At 60.7% G+C, this 24,874-nt stretch overlaps 3 protein-coding genes across 12 annotated transcripts in view; 2 read left to right on the top strand and 1 right to left on the bottom strand.

Annotated features, from left to right (window-relative positions):
* Positions 1 to 20: 20 nt before the first annotated feature.
* Positions 21 to 15,241, top strand: THOC5 (THO complex subunit 5). 7 transcript variants are annotated; one of them, XM_071445724.1, is made up of 21 exons: positions 643 to 1,108; positions 1,790 to 1,901; positions 2,209 to 2,289; positions 2,662 to 2,805; positions 3,487 to 3,600; positions 4,888 to 4,985; positions 5,530 to 5,676; positions 7,332 to 7,446; positions 7,878 to 8,010; positions 8,877 to 8,954; positions 9,127 to 9,167; positions 10,374 to 10,473; positions 10,611 to 10,719; positions 12,017 to 12,118; positions 12,211 to 12,307; positions 12,559 to 12,673; positions 13,606 to 13,709; positions 13,803 to 13,890; positions 14,004 to 14,119; positions 14,663 to 14,853; positions 15,033 to 15,241. In XM_071445724.1, the coding sequence occupies exons 1-21, from the start codon at positions 807 to 809 to the stop codon at positions 15,094 to 15,096; spliced, it is 2,451 nt and encodes an 816-aa protein (XP_071301825.1). In that variant the 5' UTR covers positions 643 to 806; the 3' UTR covers positions 15,097 to 15,241. The 7 variants fall into 7 exon arrangements, with proteins under 7 accessions (XP_071301827.1, XP_071301826.1, XP_071301825.1 ...); XM_071445726.1 differs by lacking the exon at positions 2,209 to 2,289 and having other exon boundaries at positions 21 to 1,108; positions 1,790 to 1,841; XM_071445725.1 differs by lacking the exon at positions 2,209 to 2,289 and having other exon boundaries at positions 21 to 1,108.
* Positions 15,242 to 16,115: 874 nt separating this feature from the next.
* Positions 16,116 to 21,588, bottom strand: NEFH (neurofilament heavy chain). Its single transcript, XM_071445730.1, has 4 exons — positions 20,763 to 21,588; positions 19,393 to 19,592; positions 18,556 to 18,680; positions 16,116 to 18,248 (listed from the first exon to the last, which is right to left on the bottom strand). The coding sequence occupies exons 1-4, from the start codon at positions 21,553 to 21,555 to the stop codon at positions 16,619 to 16,621; spliced, it is 2,748 nt and encodes a 915-aa protein (XP_071301831.1). The 5' UTR covers positions 21,556 to 21,588; the 3' UTR covers positions 16,116 to 16,618.
* A 2,656-nt stretch (positions 21,589 to 24,244) lies between these two features.
* AP1B1 (adaptor related protein complex 1 subunit beta 1) overlaps positions 24,245 to 24,874 on the top strand; it is a 28,816-nt gene continuing 28,186 nt past the window's right edge. For all 4 annotated transcript variants that reach the window (XM_071445721.1, XM_071445719.1, XM_071445720.1 and 1 more), the window contains exon 1: positions 24,245 to 24,325. The gene's annotated coding sequence lies outside the window, so the exon portion shown is untranslated. The remainder of the gene's footprint in view (positions 24,326 to 24,874) is intronic.

The raw sequence follows: 24,874 nt of genomic DNA, 5'->3' as shown, positions 1-24,874 counted from the left end.
GGGGAGAGCAGGACTGGGGGTGCTTGGTGTGGCCCCCCCTCCAGGCTGGTGTCACCCAGGGGCTGTCCTGCCCCACGTCGTGGGTGATTCCTGCACCAAAGGACCTCCACCCATGGGTGCTGGGATACACTGAGGGACCCCCAAAACCGCAGTGCCATTGGGGACCCCTTGCCAAGCCCATGGATACTCCCAGGTGCCATCAGGGACCCCATCCCATGCTCCTCTCAAGCTCATGGATACATCCAGCACCAACAGAGACCCCATCCAGTGCCCCCCCCCCAAGCTCCTGGATCCCCCAGCACCACTGGGCACCCCAAGGCAAGGCCCAGCCCAGCCCATGGATAACCCCCAGGGCCATTGGGGGCCTCATCCCAAGCCCCTGAAACCCCCCAGTGCTAAAGTGGGCACCATCCCATGACCCTCCAAGCCTATGGATGCTCCCAGTGCCACTGGGGACCTCTTCTCATGCCATTCTGAGCCCAAGGATCCCCCCAGTGCCATTGGGGACCCCATCCCCAGCCTCCCCCAAGCCCACGGATCCTCCCACTACCACCAATGACTCCATCCTGTGCCCCTCCCAATCCCCTGTGTGCCCCCCAACCCACTGGGGAGCCCATCCCAGGCCCATGGGTACCCCCAGTGCCATCAGGGACCTCATTCCATGTCCCCCAAACAATGGGTATCCCCAGTGCCACTGGGGACCCCATCCCAGGTCTGTGGGTACCCCCAGTGCCATCAGGGACCCCATTCCATGTCCCCCAACCAATGGGTACCCCCAGTGCCATCAGGGACCACATCCCCAGCCCATGGACACCCATCAGTGCTTCTGGGCCCCCTCTCCAAGCTCCCCCTCTTCCTGTGGGTGCCATTCTGCACCAGGAACCCTCCCAGTCCCACCGGTGCCCCCAGTGCGGAGGTCTCATATGTGGCCACGCCCCTTCGTTAAGCCACGCCCATTTTACCACACGAAGCCACGCCCCCGGAGCGCCCTGCGGGTCCTCCAGGGTGCCGCGGCCGCTAGGGGGCGCCTGGAGCAGCGGCCGCCGCGCCGCACTCTGTGCTCCGCGCTCCGTGACGTCACTTCCGGAGGCGCGGAGGCGAGGCCGCGGTGAGTGCCGGGGTGAGCTGGGACCCCGGCAGGGGATGGGGGAGAGGCCCCGGCGCTCAGGAGGGGCGGGTGGTCCGTGTCCCGCTGTGGCACGGGCTCGGTGGAACTGGAGGGTCCTGGTCTGGAGGGGCGAAGGCCCTGTGCTGGGGGAGTTTTGAGGGCTCGGGCCCGGTGTGCGAGGCTCTGGGGGCTCTGGATGGGCGGAAAGTCCCCGGTGTGAGCGTCAGGGGCGGCTCTGAGGGAGTGACGGGCTCTGGGCTCGGTGTGCTGGGCTCTGGAGAGGTGGAGTGTCCCGGGTCTGGGGGTGCTCGCAGGAGAGTCCGCCCTGTGATGGATGTGCGGGGCTCTGGGATGCTCTGGAGGAGCGAAGGGTCCCGGGTCTGTGAAGGCTCTGGGGGCTCTGGTGAGGTAGAAGCCGCAGTCTGGGGGCTCAGGGAGGGGCTGAGCGCTCGGGCCCGGGGTCCCAAGGGAGCTCAGGGGCACTGGGGGGCTGGGGGGCTGTGGTGGAGCAGACCCCGGGCCCGCCGTGCTGGAGGGGGCTGGGAAGGGATGGGAGGTGCACGATGGAGGGAGGCACAGGGCACACTGCAGAGCCCAGGCGGGGCTGGCGGGGGGACCCCGGGAGAGCCCCGGTCCGGGCAGGTTTGGCCCCCACGGACTCGGCCCGTGCTCCCTCCCCAGCCCTGCCGGCAGCACCATGTCCTCCGAGTCCAGCAAGAAGAGGAAGCCCAAGGTGATCCGCACGGACGGGGTCCCAGCCGAGGGCAAGCGGGGCAAGGGCGACACGGACCAGGTACAGACGTGCCCAGGGCCCCGCCCACACCCCTCTGTGCTGGCCTGGCTTTCCCTACTGGAAAACAATCCCAGAGAAGCTGTGGCTGCCCCATCCTGGCAGCATCCCAGGCCAGGTTGGATGAGCCTTGGAGAAAATTGGGATGGTGGAAGGTGTCCCTGCCTATGGGACTGGATGGGCTTTAAAGTCCTCCCTTCCCACCCAAACCATTCTGGAATTCCATGAATTGTGAGATCCAGTTCCCCCAGCTTCCAATGCCTCCTAAACTCCCACTGTGAATTCCTAAACCTGCTTCCATCTCTTTCAGGAGACACAAACACTCCTCTGGAGAGTGAGCACAAAGCTGGAAGATCCCTCAGGGATTTGCATGGTGCCTTCAAACCCTCCCGTGAGCAGCAGGATAGTGTAGGATCAGCCAGAGTGGGAGCGGGGTGGAAGAGGAGGAGGAATCACCTTTCTGGATTGTCCTCTGTGGTCATGGAGATCATGGAATATCCTGAGTTGGAAGGGATCCACAAGGATCCTCCAGTCCAACTCCTGGCCCTGAACAGACACCCCGATGGTGTCAGTTCAAATTTATAACAGTTAAAGACAGCCTGACCTTGCCAGGTGTTTTAGTGACTGGTGGGTTTGGGATTGTTGGAACTGAGTCCTCTCCCTGTGTAAAGGCATGGGATTCATGGGCACAAGTGGCAGCTCATCCCCCAGAGCCCTTTCCAGAGGGAGGGATGAGCCACAGGAGGTGTTCTTGCCTTGGCAGGATGCCAGGTACTACAGCGAGGAGAGCGAGGTGGATCTGCGGGACCCCATCAAGGACTACGAGCTTTACAGAGAGACCTGCCAGGAGCTCCAGAGGCTCATGGCAGAGATCCAGGAGCTGAAGAGCCGGGGCATCAAGGAAAATGTGAGGAGAGGCCTCCACGTGTGGTGTAACATGTCTGTCTTTGGTGTTTCCCCATTAATCCCAGGGGAAAAGCAGCAGGAGCTGTGATGCCTTGGACATCACAGGGAAATGGAGCAGCCTCCCTTTCCCAGGCTGCTGGAGCAGGAATTGAGCTCTGGAAATGGAACAGCTTCCCTTGTCTTGGGCTCCTGAGGCAAAGATTTAGCTCTGGAAATGGAACAACCTCCCTTTCCCAGAACCCTTTGCCAGGCTGCTGGGGCAGGAATTGAGCCCCTGGAAATGGAGCAGCCTTCCTTGTCCAAGGCTGCCGAGGCAGGAATTGAGCCTCTGGAAATGGAACAGTTTCCCTTGTATTGGGCTCCAGGGGCAGGGATGTAGCTCTGAAAATTGAATAACCTCCCTTTCCTCAGCTGCTGGGACATGTCAGGTGCCTCAGGCTGAGCCACCTCTGTTCCTGCCCCTGAGGACAATGGCTGCAGTGATTCTTTGAGGAGCCTGGACCCCCTCTCAGTTACTCCCAGCAGAGCCCTCTGGTCTGGCAGCAGGAGGCTCCCTCAGAAGCCCCAGGGACATAAATGTGGCTCCATAGCAAAGCGTGGAGCCCCTTTTGGGGCAGGAACTCCCTGCAGAGGTGGTGCCAGCCATCCCTCCTGCTTCCACCCCTTCTCTCCTGCCCCTCAGGCCTCGGAGATCGACGAGCGGCGCGTGCAGAGCTGTGTGCACTTCATGACCCTGAAGAAGCTGAACCGCCTGGCCCACATCCGGCTGAAGAAGGGCAGAGACCAGACCCACGAGGTGCCAGGAGGGGCTGGGAGGGAGGAATGCAGCTTGGGATTTAGGGGGGTCAGAGATGGGGCAGGTCCTGCCTGGTCTGAGTGCATGGTGTGAGGAGTTACACCTCAGCCAGGTCGTGGGGTTTGAGTTGAGGGTTTGTTGGGAGGCTCTGTCTCAGTTTGAACAGACAGGTGTCTGCTAAGGAAGGCAGGATCCTCCTTTGAAATGGAAAATGTAAACCCCCTCCCTCTGAATTATTATAATTTTGAATTTAAGAGGTTCTCAGGCAAAGATATGGGAGTAAGAATAACAGTTCTCTACTAGGAAAATTAAAAATACAAATGCAATAGTACAAACAAAAAGCCAACAGTGACAGGGTCAGACCATGCCCTGTCCCCTGTGTGTCAGGGGGTGGCACAGCCCCATCCCATGGGGGCTCAGCCCTCCTGCAGTGCCAGCTGTGGCTCTGCTGGAGCAGGGATCCTGCACAAGGGGGGAGTTTTCCTCTGCAGCTCCAGGGCTGCTGCAGATGGGCCTGGGCTCCCTCTGGCCATGCAGGGCAGCAGAAGCTGCTCCTCTGGCAATGCACTGGGCAAAGGCTGCTGGGCTGTGCCAGGCTCACATTGGATCCAGGTAGGAATGCTTGGCTCCTGCCCTGGGCAATGCAGCATCTCCCCATGGGATGATGGAATTGGATCAGCCCTGCAGGGACACTCAGTGGCCATGGACAGCAGAGATCTCCTGGAGGGGGGGATTGGCTGGGGGAGAGATAAAGGAAACTGCCCCATGGACAGCAGAGAACTGCCCCAGCTCTGACAGATGGGGGTAGAACACACACCCACAGCTAAGTCTTTCAACCTAATACAGGCTCTGATCCTGATAAACTCCTGCTGGGTGCAGGGCAACTCTAATTAGATCAATAATGAAGGAGCAGTATCTGCCTTTGTCTCAGTGTAGCAGGAGGTCAGAAACTCTGTTTCAAGGGTCTGGTCTTGTGCAAGTGTATCAATGAGTGGATGGTTGGCTGGAAGCTCCATACCCAGAGTTCTCAGAGAGGGGACTCTGTGCCCCAGCAAATGAGCCCTGTCCTGTGCCTTGGCTTTGAAATGTGCAGGAAGGAGCTGGATCAGTCTCCTGTCACAATCCTTTGCTCCTCCAGCCTTTAAAAATGTCATTCTTCTCCCCAAAAACTGTTGCATACCCTAAAACCTGCTGTCCCAAGCTGCTGTAGTGACAGGGTCTTGGTGACTTTCTCTTGGTGATTGTTTTTCCTGCTCCATCCCTTCTCTGGCTGTATCTGTGTTTCAGGCAAAGCAGAAGGTTGATGCCTATCACCTGCAGCTCCAGAACCTGCTCTATGAGGTGATGCACCTGCAGAAAGAGATCACCAAGTGCCTGGAATTCAAGTGAGCATGGCCAGGGAGCAGAGGGAGTGTCTGGGATGGGTGGGGGATTCCTGAGTTTGGGAGTTCTTCCCACGTTCACTGTGGGAGCAGAGTAGGTGCTCCAGGTGTTTGTTATCATGGAATGGTTTGGGTTGGAAGGGACATTAAAGCTCATCCAGTGCCACCCCTGCCATGGGCAGGGTCACCTCCCACTGTTCCAGGCTGCTCCCAGCCCCAATGTCCAGCCTGGCCTTGGGCACTGCCAGGGATCCAGGGGCAGCCCCAGCTGCTCTGGGCACCTGTGCCAGGGCCTGCCCACCCTGCCAGGGAACAATTCCTAATTCCCAATATCCCATCCATCCCTGCCCTCTGGCAGTGGGAGCCATTCCTTGTGTCCTGTCCCTCCATCTCTTGTCCCCAGTCCCTCTGCAGCTCTCCTGGAGCCCCTTTAGGCACAGACAATGGTGGCTCAGCAGCAGGGCAGGAAGCACCAGTGGGACACTCTCCTGTGGGACACATTGAGCACCTCCCACTTTTCCCTGGTCTGATCCATGTGTCCTGGCAGATCCAAACATGAGGAGATCGAGCTGGTGAGCCTGGAGGAGTTCTACAAAGAGGCCCCCCCTGAAATCAGCCGCCCTGCCATCACCCTGACCGAGCCCCACCAGCAGACCCTGGCCCGCCTGGACTGGGAGCTGGAGCAGCGCAAGAGGTGGGTTGGTGGTGTTCCCATTCCGTGCTCCTGCTCCAGGGATCTGGGCAGGGATCTGGAGTTCAGGGGGTCCCCTCTCCATGTCCCAGCTCCAGGGATCTGGGCAGACACCCAGAGCTGCTGGGAGAGCAGATGTAGGGATGAAGTTTTTCACACCTTCTTGTGTGGCTGGGAGATTCCTTCTGTGCTTGCTGGGATCCTTGCTCCATAGGTCAGGGAGTTCTCTGGCACTGCCTGATGATCCAAGGAGCAAAGGGAGCCCATCCTGGCTGGAGCTGCTGCCATTCCATGCCATGGTGTGGAGCTGCCAACCACACCAGGCTGGGACAGCCCCGTGTCCTGCTGCTGGCGTCACCACTGTCCCAGGGCTCAGCTGCTCCCTGACTCTTGCCCCCTGGGAAAAGCAAACATGACACAGCATTCCTGTGTTTGGGTAACAGTCAGGCAGTGTCCAGGAACACCTTCTGGAAAGATCAGTTGGAACATGCTGGTGGGTGCAGCCTGAGGGCAGCTCAGCAGAGCAGATGAGGTGCTGGGTGCCTCCAACCCTTCATGCTTCCCTTTTCCCAGATCCTTTCCCTAAAACCTGGCTGCTTTTGCCTGGTGGAAGGCACAGCCAGGATCCTCCAGCTGGCTCTGCAGAGGGGTGTTCACCTGCAGATCTCTGATCATTGCAAACATCATGGAGACCCTCAGCTGCACATTAAATTGCTGGGAAGCCTTGGAATTCCCAGTCCTCACTCTGTGGTGTCTAAGGAATGCCCCTGTCCATCTCCCACCACTGCTGAGGTGGAACATGGCCTGTTTAGCTGCTCACAAGCAGATGCCAGTGGTGCTCTGGGCATTTTCTGATGTAGTTGGGGTTGTTGACATCCATCCATCATTTATGTTGGTGTTTTTAGCTGTGCAACCCCATTGGATTGGCTTTGGATTCTTCTCCACCTTGTGTGAGGTGCCTCTGGAGTAGAGTGCAGGGGTTTCATAGCTCTGTTTTGGGAAGGTGTGTGAACACTGGAGCTTGTGCAGGAGCCTCTTGAGATGTGCATTGACCCCCACAAATACAGTTTTGCTTGGAAACAGAATCCAAGTTCTGCAAGGTCAGATCTGTTCCCCCTTGGAGAACCCTTCTCCTGGGCAGGCCACTTCCATACCCAGTTCCCTGCTCCTGCTGGGAAAGGGCTCACAGGCAGCAACAGTGGGGGGATGGTGTGTTCTCCCTGAACACGAGGTATCCAGGGCTCAGAGCATCATGGTGCTTGCATTTTCCTGGGTTTTCTCTGTTGAACCTTGGCTATGTGACATGAAGTGGCTCTGGGGATATGTAGGGACAGAGCCTCTTAGGGAGCTCAGAGGGGTTGTGGCTGCTGGCAGCAGAGCCTGGTGTGGGAGCAGATCTCCTGAGGGAAGAGCCAGTTGCTGCCCCTTTTGGAGCACAGCATGAGGCTGAGCTCCCTCTTTTCCTTGTTTGTTTTCCATCTCTAATCAGTTCCTTCCTGCCTCCACTTGCCCTTGGTGTTAGGAGCTCTGTGTTTGCCCCATGTCTGAGCTCTCCTGGTTCCTTAGGGCAGGGCAGGAATGCTGGGGCTCATCATCCAGGTGGACCCCCGCAGATTTAGAGCTGTGGTGGGTGGCAGTGACAGAATTCCCACCCCTAGGCTGGCAGAGAAATACAAGGAGTGCCTGACCAGCAAGGAGAAGATTCTGAAGGAGATTGAGGTGAAGAAGGAATATCTGAGCAGCCTCCAGCCTCGACTCAACAGCATCATGCAGGTACCTGAGCCCTGCTGGAGGTCACACTCCAAGGGGCAGCTCCTGGGCTGGTTTGGGTTTGGAGATGTTTCATTCCCACTCAGGGTGGGCAAGGGGCAGATCCGAGAGCCCTCCAGAGTCTCCTTTTTTATTTATGCAGCAATTCCTGCAGAACTGCAGCTGCAGGAGCTGCTAAATGGGCCTTTCCCTGGAGAGCCCCACGCAGTTCCAGTCCCCTGTGAGTGCCTTGGGAGGGAAGAACAGGAGGAGGAACTGGGTTATTTCCAGATCCAAAACTTTCCTAGCAGAGGCAGCTGCCAGCCCTTTCCTGGCGCTCTCCATGTTTAACCCTGCACCACCGCTGCTGTGCCAGCTTCATCTCCTGCTCTCTCAGGGCGAGGAGGATGAGCTGTTCCCTTCCCAGTGATGAAGTCTCTCCCTGTCGTTCCCAGGCCTCCCTTCCTGTGCAGGAGTACCTGTTCATGCCCTTCGACCAGGCTCACAAGCAGTACGAGACCGCCCGGCACCTCCCGCCGCCTCTCTACGTCCTCTTCGTCCAAGCCAGCGCCTATGGACAGGCCTGTGGTGAGCAGCGAGGGGCCAGCGCCCCCCACGGGCCAGATTTCACTCCTGGCTGCAGCAATCACCACTTTTTGGGGGTGTTTCCCCACGGTCTGCTCTGCTCTCAGATTCTGCTGAGCGCAGAGAGCAGGGTGGCCCCACGGTGCAGTGAGGCAGCAGCATTTGAAACCTTGTTTGCTCAGCTGCCTCGCTGGAAGAAGTGCTTGGGAAGCTCCCTTCCCACCCCTTCCCCCCTTCCCAAGGTCAGCAGGGATGTCCTTGCAGCCTGTGGGCAGCCTGTGAGCTGGCTCAGTGCTGTCACAGCTTCCCCAGAGCTGTCACCCCCTGCCTTGTGCCACCTGGGGACCCCAGGCCTTGTTGAGGCCATTCCCACAGCTCACCTGGAAACCTTCATCCCTTTATTTTGGGGGGATTTCTGGAGCCTCCCTGAGCTGGGAGGGATTTCCTGGAAGAGGTCAGGAATCCCACTGGGCTGTGCACACCTCCTGTGTGGTGAGGGCTGTGGTGTGACCTGTTTCTCTCAGTGCCAGAGGAGCATGGAAGGACATGGTGGTGCTTGGCCACACCAGGTCCCTGCTTGTCCCAGCCAGATCCCAACCTCTCCTGGCTCTTAATAAAGATTTGGCCCTTATGGTTTCCAGGGAGAATCCCTCAAAACCCATCGTTTTCCATCTTCTGACCCCATCCTGTCCAGGAGATCCAGCCCAGTGGTGGCCTCCCAGAACCTTCCAGACAACATCTCCTCCCACTGGCCTTTTGCTGGAGCTTCCTTCACCAGGAACCAGGAGCTTTAGGGGCAGGGCTGCTCTGCTCACTGCCTTTGCAGCAGGAGTGGCATTCCTAATTCAGTTTTCCTGTCTCCTCTGCAGATAAGAAGCTGGTGGTGGCCATTGAAGGGAGTGTGGAGGAAGCCAAGGCCCTTTATAAGCCACCTGAGGACTCACAGGGTGAGTTATGGTGTTGCCCTGGGGATTTGTTCCTCTGTGCCTGCAGCTCCTGGGGCCCTGCTTCTGTTGGGAAAGGGGTGTCAGGGCTTGGGAAAAGCCCTGGTGGTCCTGCTGGTGGTGGGAGAGCTGGGCCCTGGGTGGTCCCTGCTGACACCCCTCTCTCTCTGCACAGATGATGAGAGCGATTCCGACGCAGAGGAGGAGCAAACCACGGTAAGGGACAGCACTGTCCCCCTCTGGGGAGAGCTGGGGCTGGCTGGGCCTGGCTGGGGCTGGCAACTGCCCCTGCACACTGTGAGTGTGTGTGGAACTGCAGTAATGGCAAATGCTGACCTTTCCTGGGAGGAGGGAGCTGCCATTTCCAGCTGGTGTCCCAAATGCAGGAGCAGGCAGGGTACAGAGCTGCTCCTCTCGTGTCCCATCCCTGCAGCTCCGGCTGGAGCTGCTCCACTTTGTATAAATAGCCTGAGGGCAGGGAGCTGTGTCCAACAGGGAGGGATCTGTGTCCATCCCGTGCCAAAAGCATTCTCTGCACCAGGGCTTGTTCAGCACTCCTTGGAGGAAGTGTTTCTTCTCAGATAATTCCTGCTGGATGCTGAGGGGAGGCTGGAGGTGCTGGTTGCTCCCAGCAGCAAAGCCTGAAGGGGCTCTGGCCCTCCACTCCCACCAGCAGCAGCAGAGCCAGGTGTAAGGAGCTGTTCTGTGGGGAAGGGTAAAGGGAAGGGTCTCATGTCCCGAGAAGGGAATGGAGCTGGAAAGGGGCTGGAGCCCCAGGAGAGGCTGAGGGAGCTGGGAAGGGGCTCAGCCTGGAGAAAAAGAGGCTCAGGGGGGCCCTTGTGGCTCTGCACAGCTCCTGTCAGGAGGGGACAGCTGGGGGGGGTCAGGCTGTGCTCCCAGGGAACAGGGACAGGATGAAAGGAAAGAAAAGTGTGCCAGAGGAGGATATTGGGAATATTCCTTCACAGAAAGGGCTGTCCAGCCTGGCACAGCTGCCCAGGGCAGTGGGGGAGTCCCCATCCCTGGAGGGATTGAACAGCCGTGTGAGTGTGGCACAGGGGGACATGGGGCAGTGGTGGCCTTGACAGTACTGCAGGGATGGTTGGACTTGGTGCTCTCAGAGGGCTTTTCCAACCTAAAGGATTCAGTGATTCCAGGTTCTGCCTCTTGCAGTGGGAAAGCTTTTGGGCCAGCAGGTCCTTGGCTTTGTCTCCCAGGAGTGGAGACATTCCCTGGAGCTGAAGGAGTGACAGGAACTGGAGCTGAGTGAGGGTTTCCTGCTCCTCTCCCTCCCCAGGACAGCTGTGACCATGGTGCTGGGGCATTGTGGAACTGGACTGGAGGGAAAGAGCTGTGTGCTGGGAAGGTCCATGGGTTGGTGAGGAGCAGGAGAAGGCTCTGACAGCTGTTTTGCCCCCCCAGAAGCGACGCAGGCCCACCCTGGGTGTGCAGCTGGACGACAAACGCAAGGAGATGCTGAAGAGACACCCCTTGTCTGTCACCCTGGACCTGAAGTGCAAAGGTGAGGGGCTCTGGGGTGTGACAGCAGCTCAGGGACTGTCCCCAGCAGCACCCTGGGGGGCCTTGGGAGGAGCTGGAAGTGTGGGGGATTGCTCTGAGCTGGAACAGGCACCAATGTCCCCCCTTCTGTGTGGGCAGATGAGAACGTGCTTCACCTGACCTTCCACTACCTGATGAACCTCAACGTCATGACAGTGAAAGCCAAGGTGACCACTGCCATGGAGATGACCACGGCCATCAGTGCTGGGTAAGGAGAGCCCTGTGGGCAGCAAGCCTGGAGATCACCAAGCAGTGACTTCATGGGCTTTGGGAGCCCTGCAGAGCCTGAAGGTCATTGGGCAGTGACTCCTTGGGATTTTGGAGCCCTGCAGAGCCTGGAGGTCATTGGGCAGTGACTTCATGGGATCCAGGAGCCCTGCAGAGAGCCTGGAGGTCATTGGGCAGTGACTCCATGGGATTCAGGAGCCCTGCAGAGCCTGGAGGTCATTGGGCAGTGACTCCATGGGATTTTGGAGCCCTGCAGAGCCTGGAGATCACCAAGCAGTGACTTCATGGGCTTTGGGAGCCCTGCAGAGCCTGGAGGTCATTGGGCAGTGACTCCATGGGATCCAGGAACCTTACACAGCCCAGAGCTCATCAGGCAGGGACCCCTCTGCCCTGTGGGGTTTGGGAGCCCTGCACAGCCCAAGCACCTTCCTCCCTCTCTCCTCTGCCTTGACAAGCCAGACTCGGGGAGTTTGGGAACCTCTCAGCAGTGCCAGAGCTGTCAGGAACTGAGGGAAAGTCTCTCCTGCTGACACATTCAGCCTCCCTCCCACAGGCAGAGCCTGGCAGCTCCCTCACCTGACTGTTCCTGGGGTCACCTTGTCCTGAGCTCTAGAGATGCAGCTGCCTCTGCCTGTGCTCCCCAGAGCCTGCAGGAGCCTGATTGGTGTGAGGAAAAGCTGAAGTGGCAGCTTTGGGAGCCTGCCCAGGGAGCTCCCAGCAGCTGCCAGCTCTTTGGTGGCTCTCCCTGGGACAGGAGGTGCCTGAGGAAGAGGGAGGTGGGAGAAACTGGTCTGGCCTTGCCTGGGAGCAGGTGCTGGCTCCCAGCCTGTCCCATATGCAGCCTCCTCATCCTATTGGGGTTCTCTTCTTGCTGCAGACACCCCAAACCCTCTGTGACAGCAGCTGGAGATCCTGTGCAGGGTGTTCCCTCCCTCCTGCTTCCCTTGGCTGTGTTACCCCAAAGCAGGGAGGCTGTGCCTTGAGCCAGACCCCAGATCCTACAGCCCATTGTGGCTGGTCAGTCCTGTGAGTACAGTCAGACATGAGGAATTTCATGGCATTAGAGGGAGCAGCTTCCTGGAAGAGCAGGAGCTGGTGCCCTGTGGTTTCCATCCTGCTCCAGGCAGGGAGGAGACTGCTCTCCCTTTGAAGTGGAATTTGGGCAAAGTCATTCTGCTCTTGAACTCATGAAACTCATAATCTGGGCTTGGAGCCTGTTCATGGAGGGATGAAGAGCCCAGACTGCTGCTGATTGACCTCTCCTCTCTTTCTGCCAGGGACCTGCTCTCCCCAGACTCCCTCCTCAACTGCCTCTATCCAGGGGACCACGGCAGGAAAACGCCCAACCCGGCCAACCAGTTCCAGTTTGATAAAGTGGGGTGAGTGTCACCCATGCCATTGCCATTAGTTCCTTGCTTCAGCACAGCAAATCCTCCCTGCTTGGTGTGACCCTTCCTCATTGTCCCCACAGCATCCTGACCCTGAGTGACTACGTGACAGAGCTGGGACACCCCTATGTGTGGGTGCAGAAGTTGGGTGGCCTGCATTTCCCCAAGGATCAGCCTCAGGCATGGCACAAACCCCTCCCCTCTCCCCCACAACATTGGGCTGAGCTTTGGGGTCCTGTCCTGTCCCCCTGCTGGCATCAGCTGCCCCCAAACCATGGCTGGGGCAGGCTGAGCTGGGCTGGATCTGTGTGTGGGACCACACTGATGTATTTCCTGTCACATATGTGACACAAGCCCTTTTAGTGACTGAATGATGGGTGCCTGTCCCTGTGGGGGTGTGGCTCCTGGCCTGACATCCCTCCTGCCCACAGCACACGGTGGCTGCTGACAATTCCCTGAGTGCCAGCCACATGGAGCTGACAGTGAAGCTGCTCCGGAGCCGTCTGCAGTCCCGCCTGGCCCTGCACAAGCAGTTTGCATCCCTTGGTAAGTGCTGGGCTCCCCACCCTTCCCTGGGGACAGGGGTGCAGTGGCAAGGTCCTGCCAGGCTCCCCACCCTTCCCTGGGGGCCTGGGTGCAGTGGCAGTGTCCTGCCAGGCTCCCCACCCTTCCCTGGAGATAGGGATGCAATGACAGGGTCCTCATGCAGGGAAGCATCTCTGCCCTGCTCAGCCAAGCTCGAGGTGGCCATGATCCTGAATCCCAGTTATTCCAAGCTGCTGACTCATCTTCAGCCAGTGCCTGAACTGGGAGGGAGAGTGGGACATCAGCAATCACAGGAGAGGAGGCATCAGCTAGCTGATGCCACATTTGATGGGTGGCAGTGCCACCCTCAGCATTCTCAGTTGTTCCCTCAGCCCTTGGGAGTTGTAGGAATGAAGGAACTGCCCTGTTTTGGGTGACAGAGGAAGGCTCTGCCCTTTCCAGTGCCCAGCACCTCTTTGGGAATGGCCATCCCAGTGCTGGGAGGTGATTTGAGACATGGTGGGAGGTGAACTGCACAGCATGCATGTTGTGTGCCTGTCAAGCAGCCCAGGGATCCCGTGGGATCACAAGCCAGGGATCCAGTGGGATCACAGCCCAAGGATCCAGTGGGATCACAGCCCAGGGATCCAGTGGGATCACAGCCCAGGGATCCCATGGAATCACAGCCCAGGGATCCCATGGGATCACAGCCCAGGGATCCAGTGGGATCACAGCCCAAGGATGCCACGGGGTGACAGCCCAGGGATCCCTGGGCTGCTTGACAGGCACAAGCGGGATCACAGCCCAGGGATCCCATGGAATCACAGCCTGGGCTCTGCTGGGCACCTGATGGAGCTGCTGAAGGATGACATCATGCCCAGGTCCTGCTTTGGGAGTGTCCCCACTGCAGGACAGTGGCAGAGCAGTGTCCCCAGCCCTGTCCTTGCTTTCAGAGCACGGCATTGTGCCGGTGTCCAGCGAGTGCCAGCAGCTCTTCCCCACCAAAATCGTCTCACGCCTGGTGAAGTGGACTGCCATTCCCTATGAGGATTATGCTGTAAGTGCTGAGCACGAGGCTGAATCCCTCCCTTCCAGCTCCCTTCCAGCTCCCACATGGCACTGCAGCCATCATTCCTCCTTCTCCTCTCAGGAGCTGCCCTACACTAAGGATGTGATAGAGGCTGGCTTGGCTGAAGACACTCACCTCTACTACATGGCCCTGATAGAGAGGGGAACAGGTAGGCACCTTTCCTTTCCTTTCCTTGGGAATTCCCAATCCTCATCCCAGGGCAGCTTCATGGGTAACCCCCCTGGCTGGAGAACCTGTGAGTGACACCTTTTCCCTGCTCAGCCAAGCTCCAGGCAGCTGTGGTGCTGAACCCTGGTTATTCCACGCTGCCTCCTGTCTTCAGCCTGTGCCTGAACTGGAAGGGAGAGAGGAACAGCAGCAACGACGACAACATTCGGGTACTCTGGGGTGGGGGCTGCATTTTTGGGGTGTCCCCAGCAGTTCTGTGTCCATAACAAGGGAATGTTGGGGTGAGCTGGTGGCTGGACACTCCTGTGTGACCATGTTCACAGGGGTGTCAGGTTGAGGGAAGAGATGAGGATCTGACTCCATGTTTCAGAAGGCTTGATTTATTATTTTATGATATATATATTACATTAAAACTATACTAAAAGAATAGAAGAAATAATTTCATTAGAAAGCTAGCTAAGAATAAAATAGCAAAGAATGGTAGCAAAAGTTTGTAGCTCGAGCTCTCTGTCTGAGCTAGCTAAGCTGTGATTAGCTATTAATTACAAACATCTAACATGAGCTAATTGAAGATCCACCTGTTGCATTCCACAGCAGCAAATAATCAATGTTTACATTTTGTTCCTGAAGCCTCTCAGCTTCTTAAGAGGAAAAATCCTAAAAAAACGATTTTTCATAAAAGATGTCTGCGACACTCCTGGGAATGCAGGGTAGAGATCCAAGCCTGTGCCAACCTCATCCCTGTTTTCCAGGCCATGGAGAGCGAGGTCAATGTCTACTACAAGGAGCTGTGGGGGCCCAAACCTGGCTACCAGCTGCTCACCAATCAGCTGCAGCGCCTGTGCATGGTGCTGGACGTGTACCTGGAGACAGAGCCCCACGATCCCAGCGTGGAGGGGCCCAAGGAATTCCCCCAGGAGAAGATGTGTCTGCGCCTGGTCAGGTGGGAGCTGCCTGGGGGCTGAGGGTGCTGCCAGGGACTCTGGTGCCATTGCTGTTCCTGGAACCCTGTCCTAGAGGGGTCAGCCCCCACAGTAACCCCAGAACTGGGCCTTGGCTGTGGGTGCCATGGGATGTTCCTGATCCCTGTGGTCACAGCCTCTCCCTCTTGTCCTCTTCCAGGGGTCCCCTGCGCCTGAAACCCTTCAAGTTCAACTACCCCCAGGGGTTCTTCAGCCATCGCTGAGCAGCCCTGGGCCTCATTCTGGGATGGGACTCGTTCACTCTGTGGCAGGAGTGTTCCCATCCTGACGTTTCTGCTCCTTTTACAATATTGTGGGGTTTGTTTGAAGGTTTTGTAGTCAAAGGGATTAAACTGAGTTAAAGAAAAATTGTGTGGGTGCCTTGTCTGTGCAGAGGAGCTGAGATGAGGGGCCTGTGAGGGCTGCAGCAAGCCTTGTGTCCCAGCCCTGGGCTCTGACAGCCTTTCCAGGGATGTTCCCTGCCTCCTGACTTCCCTCCCCATCACAGGGACTGGGGAGCTGAGATGGCTAAAAACTGAGGTGGCTAAAAATAGCCCTTTCCAGAGCCCGCACTGCAGCCCCAGCCTGTCCTTGCTGGCTGGCTGCCATCCCACTCAGCACAATCCCTGCATCCTGGGGGGCTTCTCTGCTCCCTGGGCTTGGACAGGGGAGCAGAGCAGGGTCCTGGGACAGGCAGGAGGAGGGGTGGGACATCCTGGCTTGGCTTGTCCTGCTTGGCCTCAGAGAGTTGGGATGTGCCCCCTCCCCTGCAGCGCTCTTTGTGGTGGGCCCAGACTGGCAGAGCTGGGGTTCCATCCCCCCTCCCAAGGTCACTGTCCCTCCTTCATCCCAGCCTCTCTGTGTCTCCCCTGGGAGTGATTTCTCCCCCAGCAGGGCTGAGAGCCCCTCTCCTGCTCCCCCAGCCCTGCCCTGCCCTCGGTGCAGTGCTGCAGTGCTGGGCTGTGCCGCAGCCCTTGGGTTAAACCAGGCTCTCCCAGTCCCTTGGGAGCCAGGCTTTAAAAAAAGAAGGAAGGGAAAAAACACACTGAAATCCTTTGGAAGGCATGGCAGGGCTGGCCCTGTTTCCATGCTCAGGACACAGGGTCCTTGTGGCTGCTGTGGGGTGTGTTTCCCCTCTGGAAAGCCCTGTGTCACCCACCCCAGCCCTTGGTGACAGATCCCAACCCCACATTCCCACCTTCCTTCCCCGTCTTCTCCCCAGGACAAGCCAGCAGAGCCAGGGTGTCTCTGTAAGCACTTTTATTTGGTAATTGCACAGAAAGCAAAGATCAGTGGGCTGAGGTTCCTGGTGCACTGTGTGTGTCTGTGAGCATTCCAGCAGCTCCCAGCCTCTCCCACCTCTGCCCAGAGGGACTGTCACCCCCCCAGGGCAGGGCAGGACCCCGCCAGCCCCCCCAAGCAGCTACAGCTCTGCATTGCACTCATCCATCCATTGCACATACATTAAATAAATGCACTTAGAGGAGAAGGGTGGTGGGGTTCCCCTGGGGGTCCCCCCTCTTCTCCAGGGTTATAATTCAAGTGTTTAAATGTGGCGCTCGGCGAATATCACGTTCTGCGAGGGAAGCAATCGCCCACCCGAGGGGCTCTCACGGGCCTATTGCTAAGGGAAAGCCTGGCCTGGGGGTCCTGGGGGTCCCTGGGCTCCCACCCCGGGCCCAGCCATGGCAGGGAGCGGAGCAGCTCCCGTGCCCGGAGGTGCCTGCGGCTCCTGGGACTCCTCCGTCACTTCTTCCCCGGCTCTGGGGCTGTGCCCTCCTTGCTGGAGGGAGCCTCGGCTTTGGGGGGTTCCTTACTGGCTTTGGGCTCATCTTTGGGTTTTGCTTTAGCTTTGGGTTCCTCCACTTTCTTGGGTTCCTCCGCCTTCTCCTTCTTGGGTTCCTCCACCTTCTTAGGCTCCTCTGCCTTCTCCTTCTTGGGCTCTTCCGCCTTCTCTTTCTTGGGCTCCTCCACCTTCTTGGGCTCCTCCACCTTCTCCTTCTTGGGTTCTTCTACTTTCTTCTTAGGCTCCTCAGCCTTTGGCTTTTCAGCCTCCTTGGTGGCTGCTTTGCTGACCTCCTGCTGAGGTTTTGCTGGAGCCTCCTCAGCTTTTCCCTCTTCGGCAGGTTTGGGGCTTGGCTTGGTCTCTTTGGCCTGTGGAGCTGGAGGCTCTGGCACAGCAGCCGCCTTCTCCTTGGGTTTCTCCTCTGCCTTGGCTGGGACATCCTTCTTGGGAGCTTCCTCCTTCTTACCCTCCTCAGGCTTGGAGGGAGCCTTCACTTCCTTGGGCTGCTCCTCCTTGGCCGGGGCCTTTGGAGCAGGGCTTGGCTCCTTGGCTGGGGCCACCTCCTTCTGTGGAGACTTGGCCTCCTCCTTCATGGGAGATTTGGCTTTCTCTGGGGACTTCACAGCTGGGGGTTTGGCCTCCTCCTTAGAGGGGCTCGGGGGCTTCTCTGGGGATTTCACAGCTGGGGGTTTGGCCTCCTCCTTAGAAGGGCTTGGGGGCTTCTCTGGGGACTTCACAGCTGGGGGTTTGGCTTCTTCCTTTGAGGGAGTTGCAGGTGGCTCTGGGGATTTCACAGCTGGGGGCTTGGCCTCCTCTTTAGAAGGGGCTGGGGGTTTCTCTGGGGACTTGACAGTCGGGGTCTTGGCCTCCTCTTTTGAGGGAGCTGTGGGTTTCTCTGGGGATTTCACTGTTGGGGTCTTGGCCTCATCCTTTGAGGGAGGTGTGGGTTTCTCTGGGGATTTCACTGTCGGGGTCTTGGCCTCCTCCTTAGGGGGCATTGGTGGCTTTTCAGGGGATTTCACAGCTGGAGTCTTGGCTTCCTCCTTTGAGGGGGTTGGGGGTTTCTCTGGGGACTTCACAGCCGGGCTCTTGGCCTCCTCCTTTGAGGGGGTTGCAGGTTTTTCTGGGGATTTCACAACTGGGGTCTTGGCCCCCTCCTTTGAGGGGGATGGGAGCTTTTCAGGAGACTTTACTGCTGGGCTCTTGGCCTCCTCCTTTGAGGGGGACTCAGGTTTCTCTGGGGACTTGGCCTCTTCCTTTGCAGGAGACTTGGCCTTTTCTTCTCCCTCTTCTTCAGCTTTCTCCTCTTCTTCTTCTTCCTCCCCCTCTTCCTCCTTTTCTTCAGCTTTTTCCTCTTCAGCCTCTTTCTCAGCCTCCTCCTCCTCTGTGACCTCCTCGGTCACCTGGATTTCCTCTGTCTGCTCCTCCACAATCACTGTCTCCTTCTCTGATTTTTCCACCACCTTGATCTTCTCCTCACTCTTCACCTTGATGCTGGTGGTGATGCTGGGAGGCTTGGGGACCACCTCGGGGTAGGAGAGCATCCCAATGCCAGTCTCGAGCCGATACTCCTCCCCTTCCAGGAGCTTTCTGCCAGGGAGAGACCAGGGCAGGGCACTCAGTGATGGCTTCTCCTCTCCTCCTGTGACCAGGAGCTGCCAGCACTGTCCTGCAGCTCCATCTCCCTCCCTGCCCCACCCTGGATGATCCTCCTGCTCCTGTGGCCTGGGATGAGCAGATTTCCTTGCCCTTCCCTCCACACACCACTGGGTCACCCAACTGGACATTGCCCACCATGGATGGATGATTTGCTCACCAGAAAGAGCTCAGGTGTTAACAAGGGACCTTGAGTATACCTGGCTGAGACCCCCCACCCCTTCCCCTGCCCCCCCTGTACCTGTAGGCAGCAATTTCGATGTCCAGGGCCATTTTGACGTTGAGCAGATCCTGGTACTCGCGGAGCTGAGCTGCCATCTCCCACTTGGTGTTCCTCAGCTCGTTGTCAAGCTGCTGGATGGTTTCCTGTGGGCAGACAGAAAAATAATGGGGGGGGGGACACACAGCACAGTCCCCAGGAGCAGGGGGACACAAGAGCATCCCTAAACTGTCCCCTGGTCTCCAGCACCAGGGTGTCCTCACAGAGGAGTCTGCAGCCACCTCCTCCTGCAGACACACAGGGAAGGGAACACAGCCAGGGGTGGCCCCAGGGGTGTCCAGTTGCCTTGGGGGACCTGGCAGGAGCCCTGCATGCTCTGAGCAAGGAGCTGCGCTCCAGCTGAGTCCCTGGCACGCTCCCAGCACTGCCTCCAGCAGGGACAAGCTGTGGGAATGCTTCCAGGACTTGAGTGAGTCCAATGGCAACTGAACTCCAGCTGGAGGCTGGTGGGCACCACCCTGGGGACAGCACTTCATTCCAAGGCCACCAAGGCAGCCCTCACTTCTCAGATCTGGGGGTTAGGATGTGGCCCAAAGCCTGGACACACTTCCATGGCATTTGTGGCCATCCTCACAGGCAGTTCAGTGCCAGGCAGAGCCTCGGGGCAGCTCCAGGGGTGCTGAGGGACACAACAGCCTGGACACCACCTCAGGCTCTGGGTTCCTGATCCCTGTGGGCTGGGGGAGGCCAGTTCTGACACAGCCCCGAGCATGTCCCACAACTCTTTTCCATCCCTGAAGCCAAAGTCTCCGCGCTGCCCCTCCCCAGCCTGGGCCGCTGCCCACTGCGCCACAGCACCTGGTAGGACAGGACATCTGCATGATGGCGCTCCTCCGAGTCCTGCCTCTGCCTCTCCAGCGACTCCTGGGTCCCTTTGAGGGCTTCCAGCTCGGTGGTCTTGGCCTGGAGCTGCCGGCGGTACTCGGAGATCTCCTCCTGGGCCAAGCGCATGGCGTCCGTGTTCACCTTGGCCACCTCCGACAGCTTGTCCAGCCTCACTGCCATGGAAAAGGGAAGCTGTGGGGCGGGAGGGAAGGAGGCTGCAGCCTCCCCCCCTTGGGGAAACTCAAACCTGTCCATGCCACACATCCCTGTCCTCTGCAGAGCCACCGTGGGCTCCCTGAGTGCTCTGCCTTCCCCACCCCTCCTTCCATCTCTGCTGGGAAGTGAAGGAGGATGGGCAAGACGAGCTCGGGGCTGTTTCTGCCATGCTGGACTTCAGCCAGTGCAGAGCCTGGCTGCAGCCCCCGCCTCCCCTTCAGCTGTGCCACAGCCCCCTGCCCCACGGCGCTGCCCCCCTGCCGCATCCCAGACACGCCAGCCCTGGCCCGAGGCGGGGGGGTTTTGCCGCAGCGCCCTGCGGACACCCCAGGGGACGAGGCGGGGCACAGAATGAGGGGACAGGAATGGGGAGCAGCGATCCTGCGGCGATCGAGCGCCCCGGGTCGGCGCTGCCGCTGCCCGCGGTGCTGAAGCGCCGCTGTCCGCGGTGCTGGACCCGCCCTGCGCGCCGGGGCTCAGCCCGGGGTGCCGAGCGGTTTTTGGGATGCCGACCCCACTCTCCTCACCGTACTGTCCCCCCCGCCCAAAAAAGGCCACTCTCTGTCCTCCCCTCCCGCGTCAGGGATGCGGTACCGCCCCCCCAGCGCTGCAAGCACCCCTGGCCTCGCCCCGGCTCAGAGGGACCGGCACAATTCCCTGCAACATTGGAGAGATCCGGCACCCCAAAAACTTGCGGGGTGCCGGGACAGTGATGCTGGAACCCTCCTCGAAACTCACTGCGGGGCAGAGGGGAGACGGGCAGGGCAGCCGCGGGCACTGGGGCTCTGGTGGCAGGGATGGGGTCACCCTGAAGCCCTCCCAGGGTGCGGGAGGTACGGGAGGTCCCTGCACACCGCTAGGGAGGGGGACACTGACCCTCCCGAGCACAATATAGGGGGGCTCGCTATCCCAACACCCTCCAGGAGCACAGTAGGGGTGGGAGGGGTCCCTGCACCTCCCGGCTGGGAGCATCTAACACGATACAGAGAGCGGGGAATCCCCGCATCCCTCGGGCCTCCCTCGCTCCCTTTGCTCCAAGCCCACCCCGGAGCGCAGCAGCCCAGGGTGTCCCGGGGGAGGTACCGGGACGCTGCCGGCGGGTTCGGCGGCCCCACCCTCGCACTCACCGCGGAACCACTCCTCGGCCTGCAGGGTGCTGCGGGCCGCCGTGCCCTCCAGCTGTGCGCGCAGGTCGCGGAGCGCGGCGGTGACTCCGGGGCGCAGGGAGGCGGGCGGCTCTGCGGGCAGCTCGGGCCGCGCCCCGCGCAGCAGCGCTCCCACCTCGGCGCGGTGCTGCCTCCGCAGCTGCTCCGCCTCCTCCCGCAGCGCCCGGGCTCGCTCCTCCAGCGGCGCCCGCGCCCGCTCCTCCTGCGCCGAGCGCTGCGCCAGCCCGCGGGCCGCCGCCTCCAGCTCCGAGCGCTGCCGAGCCTCGTCCTCCAGCCTTCCCCGCAGCGCCGCCACGTCCTCGGCCAGGCGCGCCCGCTCCAGCCGCAGCTGGCCCTTCTCGGCGCCCAGGCGCAGCACGGTGCCCCGCATGTCCCGCAGCTCCCGCGCGTACAGCTCGCCCATGGCCGAGCGCCCCGCCTGCTGCTGCCGCAGCGCCGCTGCCTCGGCCGCCAGCGCCCGGTTCTGCTGCTCCAGCGCCCGCACCCGCTCGATGTAGCCGGCGAAGCGGTCGTTCAGCACCTGCAGCAGCTCCTTCTCGTTGCGCGCCCGCGGTTCGCCATTCAGCGAGTCCAGGCTCTCGGTGGAGGACGCGGCCGCGCTGCCGCCGCCGCCCCCCGCGCCCCGCGTCCGTCCCACCACCGGGGCCGGCCACGAGTAGAAGCCGCTGGAGGCGGCGGAGCGCGGGGCGGCGCGGCCCGGCTCCTTGCGGAACCCCCCCGGGGGGCCCAGCAGCGTCTCCAGCATCAGGCTCATGGCGAACCCCACCCTCGCTGCGGCACCGGAGCGGCCGCCCGCTTTATACAGCTCGGGGCGGCCGCTCCGCCCCGCCACCGGCAGCGGGGGTGGGCACCGGCACCGGCAGTGGCACCGCCCCGCACCGCCGCCGCAGCCCCGCGGGTGCGGGGGGACCCCGCTGCCACGCCCAGGTGGGAGCGGGAGCCGCACCAGAAAGGAGCGGATTGTCCCCCGGCAGGAGAACGGGGACCCCGGAGCACAGCGGGATCCCGGGAGCAGCAAACAGGACCACCGGGAAGGGAGTGGAGAGATCCCGCAAGGACCCGCGGGATCAGAGAGTGGGACCCCGGGAAGGGATAAGGGAACTCCTTGAGGGAGAACACATCCCCGGGCAGGGAGCAGAACCACTGGGAATAGAGAATGGGAGCCCCGGGAAAGGAGCAGGGACACCCCAGGACAGAGTGAGGACCCCGTGGGAAGTGGAGAGCCCCTGAAGCGAGAAGGGACCATCAGAGCAGAGAGGGGGAAAAGAAGAATAGAGGGTGGGACCTTCAGAGAGGGAGGTGGGGTCCCCGAGGACAGGGCGAGGACCCTGTGGAAAGGGAGTGGGGAGCCCCCTGATGTGACCGTGGACCCCCTGGGCAGAGAGAGAAACTCTGGGAATAGAGTGGGGTCCCCAGGAATAGAGAGTGAGACCCTCGGAAGGGAGCTGGGACCACCCAGTACAGAGCAGGACCCCACCCCGGTGTGAAGGAGAAAGGAGGGACCCCCGGGTGGCACAGACACCCCCTCCAAGGGTGCGGCAGCGACCCTGGGGTGGGGCCCCCACTCGGTGTCCCCCTGGGGCCAGGCACGGACTGGGGGTTCCTGCTGGCAGGGGGGTGGTGCCGGGAGGGTTCCCTGGGGGGACAGGGGACAGCTCTGCGGGATGCTGGGGAGCTCCCGGCAGGCAGGGATGGGAGGGCCAGGTCTGCCATCCCTGCTGGGGTGGGGATGGAGACAGGGATGGGGTGGGGGGATGTGACCCCCAAAACCTGCCCTTGGGACGGGGGCAGCCACGGGCCACTCAGCCAATCAGCACTCAGGTACCACCCGGCCAATCAGCACTCGGGTACCACCCAGCCAATCAGCACTCAAGTACCATAGAGCCAATCAGCACTTAGATACCATAGAGCCAATCAGCATTCAGGTACCATCAAGCCAATCAGCACTCACAGACAGCCCTGCCAGTCCGCCCATATGGACCAATGGCCAATCAGCAGCCCCAGACCACCCAGCCAATCAGGACAGTTGCTACCCAGCCAATCAGCACACACAAAGCTCAAGATGTGGGCAGGTACTAACAGTTCAGCCAATCAGCAGCCAGGCCTGGAGATCCCAGCCAATCAGCAACCAGATTGATAGACATTGTACCAGCCAATCAGCAGACAGGAGTACAGATCCCAGCTAATCAGCAGGCAAGTGCATAGGCATCCCCCAGCCAATCAGCAGGCAGCTCCATAGTTCCCAGCCAATCAGCAGGCAGGTCCATAGATCCCAGCCAATCAGAAGGCAGGCCCACAGATCCCAGCCAATCAGCAGGCAGGTCCATGATTCCCAGGAGCAGCCCTGGTGTCCCTGCTGTCCCCACAGCTGTCCCCTGTGTGAGCAGGGTCCCACCCTGTCCCTTCTCCCACAGATCCACGGAAGCAGGGCCGGGAGCAGTGGGATGCGCCAGGAGGAGCGGGAGGCTGAGCACCCTCAGCCAGTGACACATCCCCGGGAGTGCTGGGGACACGGGGACAGCAGGCACGGGCCACCCCCGAGCAGCTCTGCCTGCCCAGCTCCTGCTGCCAGCCCCCTGACCCGCTCCCGGCCACCTGCCACCAGCCTGGGGCCGTGGGGACCCGCGGGTGGGGACAGGCGGGGCCCTGAGGGTCCTTCCCACCCTGGGGACACGCGGCTGAGCAAGGGGACATGGCCTGTGGAGGGGTGACCCTGTCCCCACACCCTGTGGGACCCCCTCTCCCAAGCCCTGCCTCCAAACCCTTTCCCTGTTTCCATCCCAACCCCTGGGCTGTCCCCTGTCCCCACAACTCTCTGCTCCATCCCATGTTCCCATCCCGTGTCTCCATCCCCTGTCCCTATCCCTGTCCCCATCCATGTCCTCATCCGATGGCTCCATCCTCTATCCCCATCCCTGTCCCTATACCATGCCCCTATCTCCTGTCCCCATCTCTTTCTCTATCCGTGTCCCCCTCCCATGCTCCCATCTCCAATTCCCTGTTCCCATACTCTATCCCTATCCCCTGTTTGCATCCCACGTCCCTATCCCCTGTCCCCATCCCATGTCTCTATCCCCTATCCCCATTCCCTGTCCCCATGCCCTGTCCCCATTCCTACCCCCTGTTCCCATTCCTTGTCCCCGTTCCCGGTTCCCCCATTCCCTCTCCCCTGTCCCATCCCCATCCCATCCCATCCCTATTTCCCCATTCCCTCTCCCCTCTCCCCTATCCCATCCGCATCCCCATCCCCAACCCTGTTCCCCCATTCCCTCTCCCATCCCCATCCCTGTCCCCCATTCCCTCTCCCCTATCCCATCCCTGTTCCCCCATCCCTGTTCCCCCATTCCCTCTCCCCTATCCCATCCCTATCCCTGCCCCATTCCCTCTCCCGTTCTCGCGCCCGTTCCCAGCCCCGCCCCTCCCGTCGTAGCCCCGCCCCATCCCCCGCCCACCCGCGGAGGCCCCGCCCCGCCCCGGAAGCGCTCCCCGCTCCTCAGTTCCGGTGGCGGCGGCGGCGGCAGCAGGTACGGACCGGGCCGGGCCGGGATGGGCCGGGATGGGCCGGACGGACCGGGCTGGGGCAGAGCCAGAGCCGGGCTCCGCAGCCGCTCCTGCCCCGGCCGCCTCCCCCTCGCTCCGCCCATGCGCACCCGGGACGGGCCCCCCGCCGGGGCTCGGGCCGCGCCGCGTCCTTCTGGGCCCGGGCCCCTGCCGCCCCCCGCCCTGAGCCGTGCCCTCTGTGCCCCTCAGGGACCGGCGGTGTCCCTGCTCTGACCCCTGACCTGGCCTCCGCCTCGCCCCGGGCCGTGTCCCCGGGCTGGGTCCCTGTTCTGACCCCGTGTCCCGGTCTCTGTCCCCATGTTCCCCTCCTTAGTCCGGGCTGTGTCCCCCTCCTTTGCCCGGCTGGGGCCCCCGGGTGTCCCCGCTCCCCGTAGCCTCCCCCGGGCTGTGTCCCGTGTCCTGCCTGTCCCCGCGTTTCCCCCGGCAGCTCCGTGTGGCAGCGCTGCCCTCCCGGCTCCATCCCGCAGGGATCGCCCGGGATCCGCTCCCCTCCCCGGGCACCGTGTCCTGGC

Source organism: Agelaius tricolor, unplaced genomic scaffold (genome assembly GCF_023055355.1).
Source record: "Agelaius tricolor isolate 1412-34295 unplaced genomic scaffold, bAgeTri1.0.p SCAF_20, whole genome shotgun sequence".
NCBI classification, from domain to species: Eukaryota; Metazoa; Chordata; class Aves; order Passeriformes; family Icteridae; genus Agelaius; species Agelaius tricolor.
The sequence above is the reverse complement of the archived record's forward strand: the minus strand, read 5'-3'. Positions and strand labels throughout refer to the sequence as shown.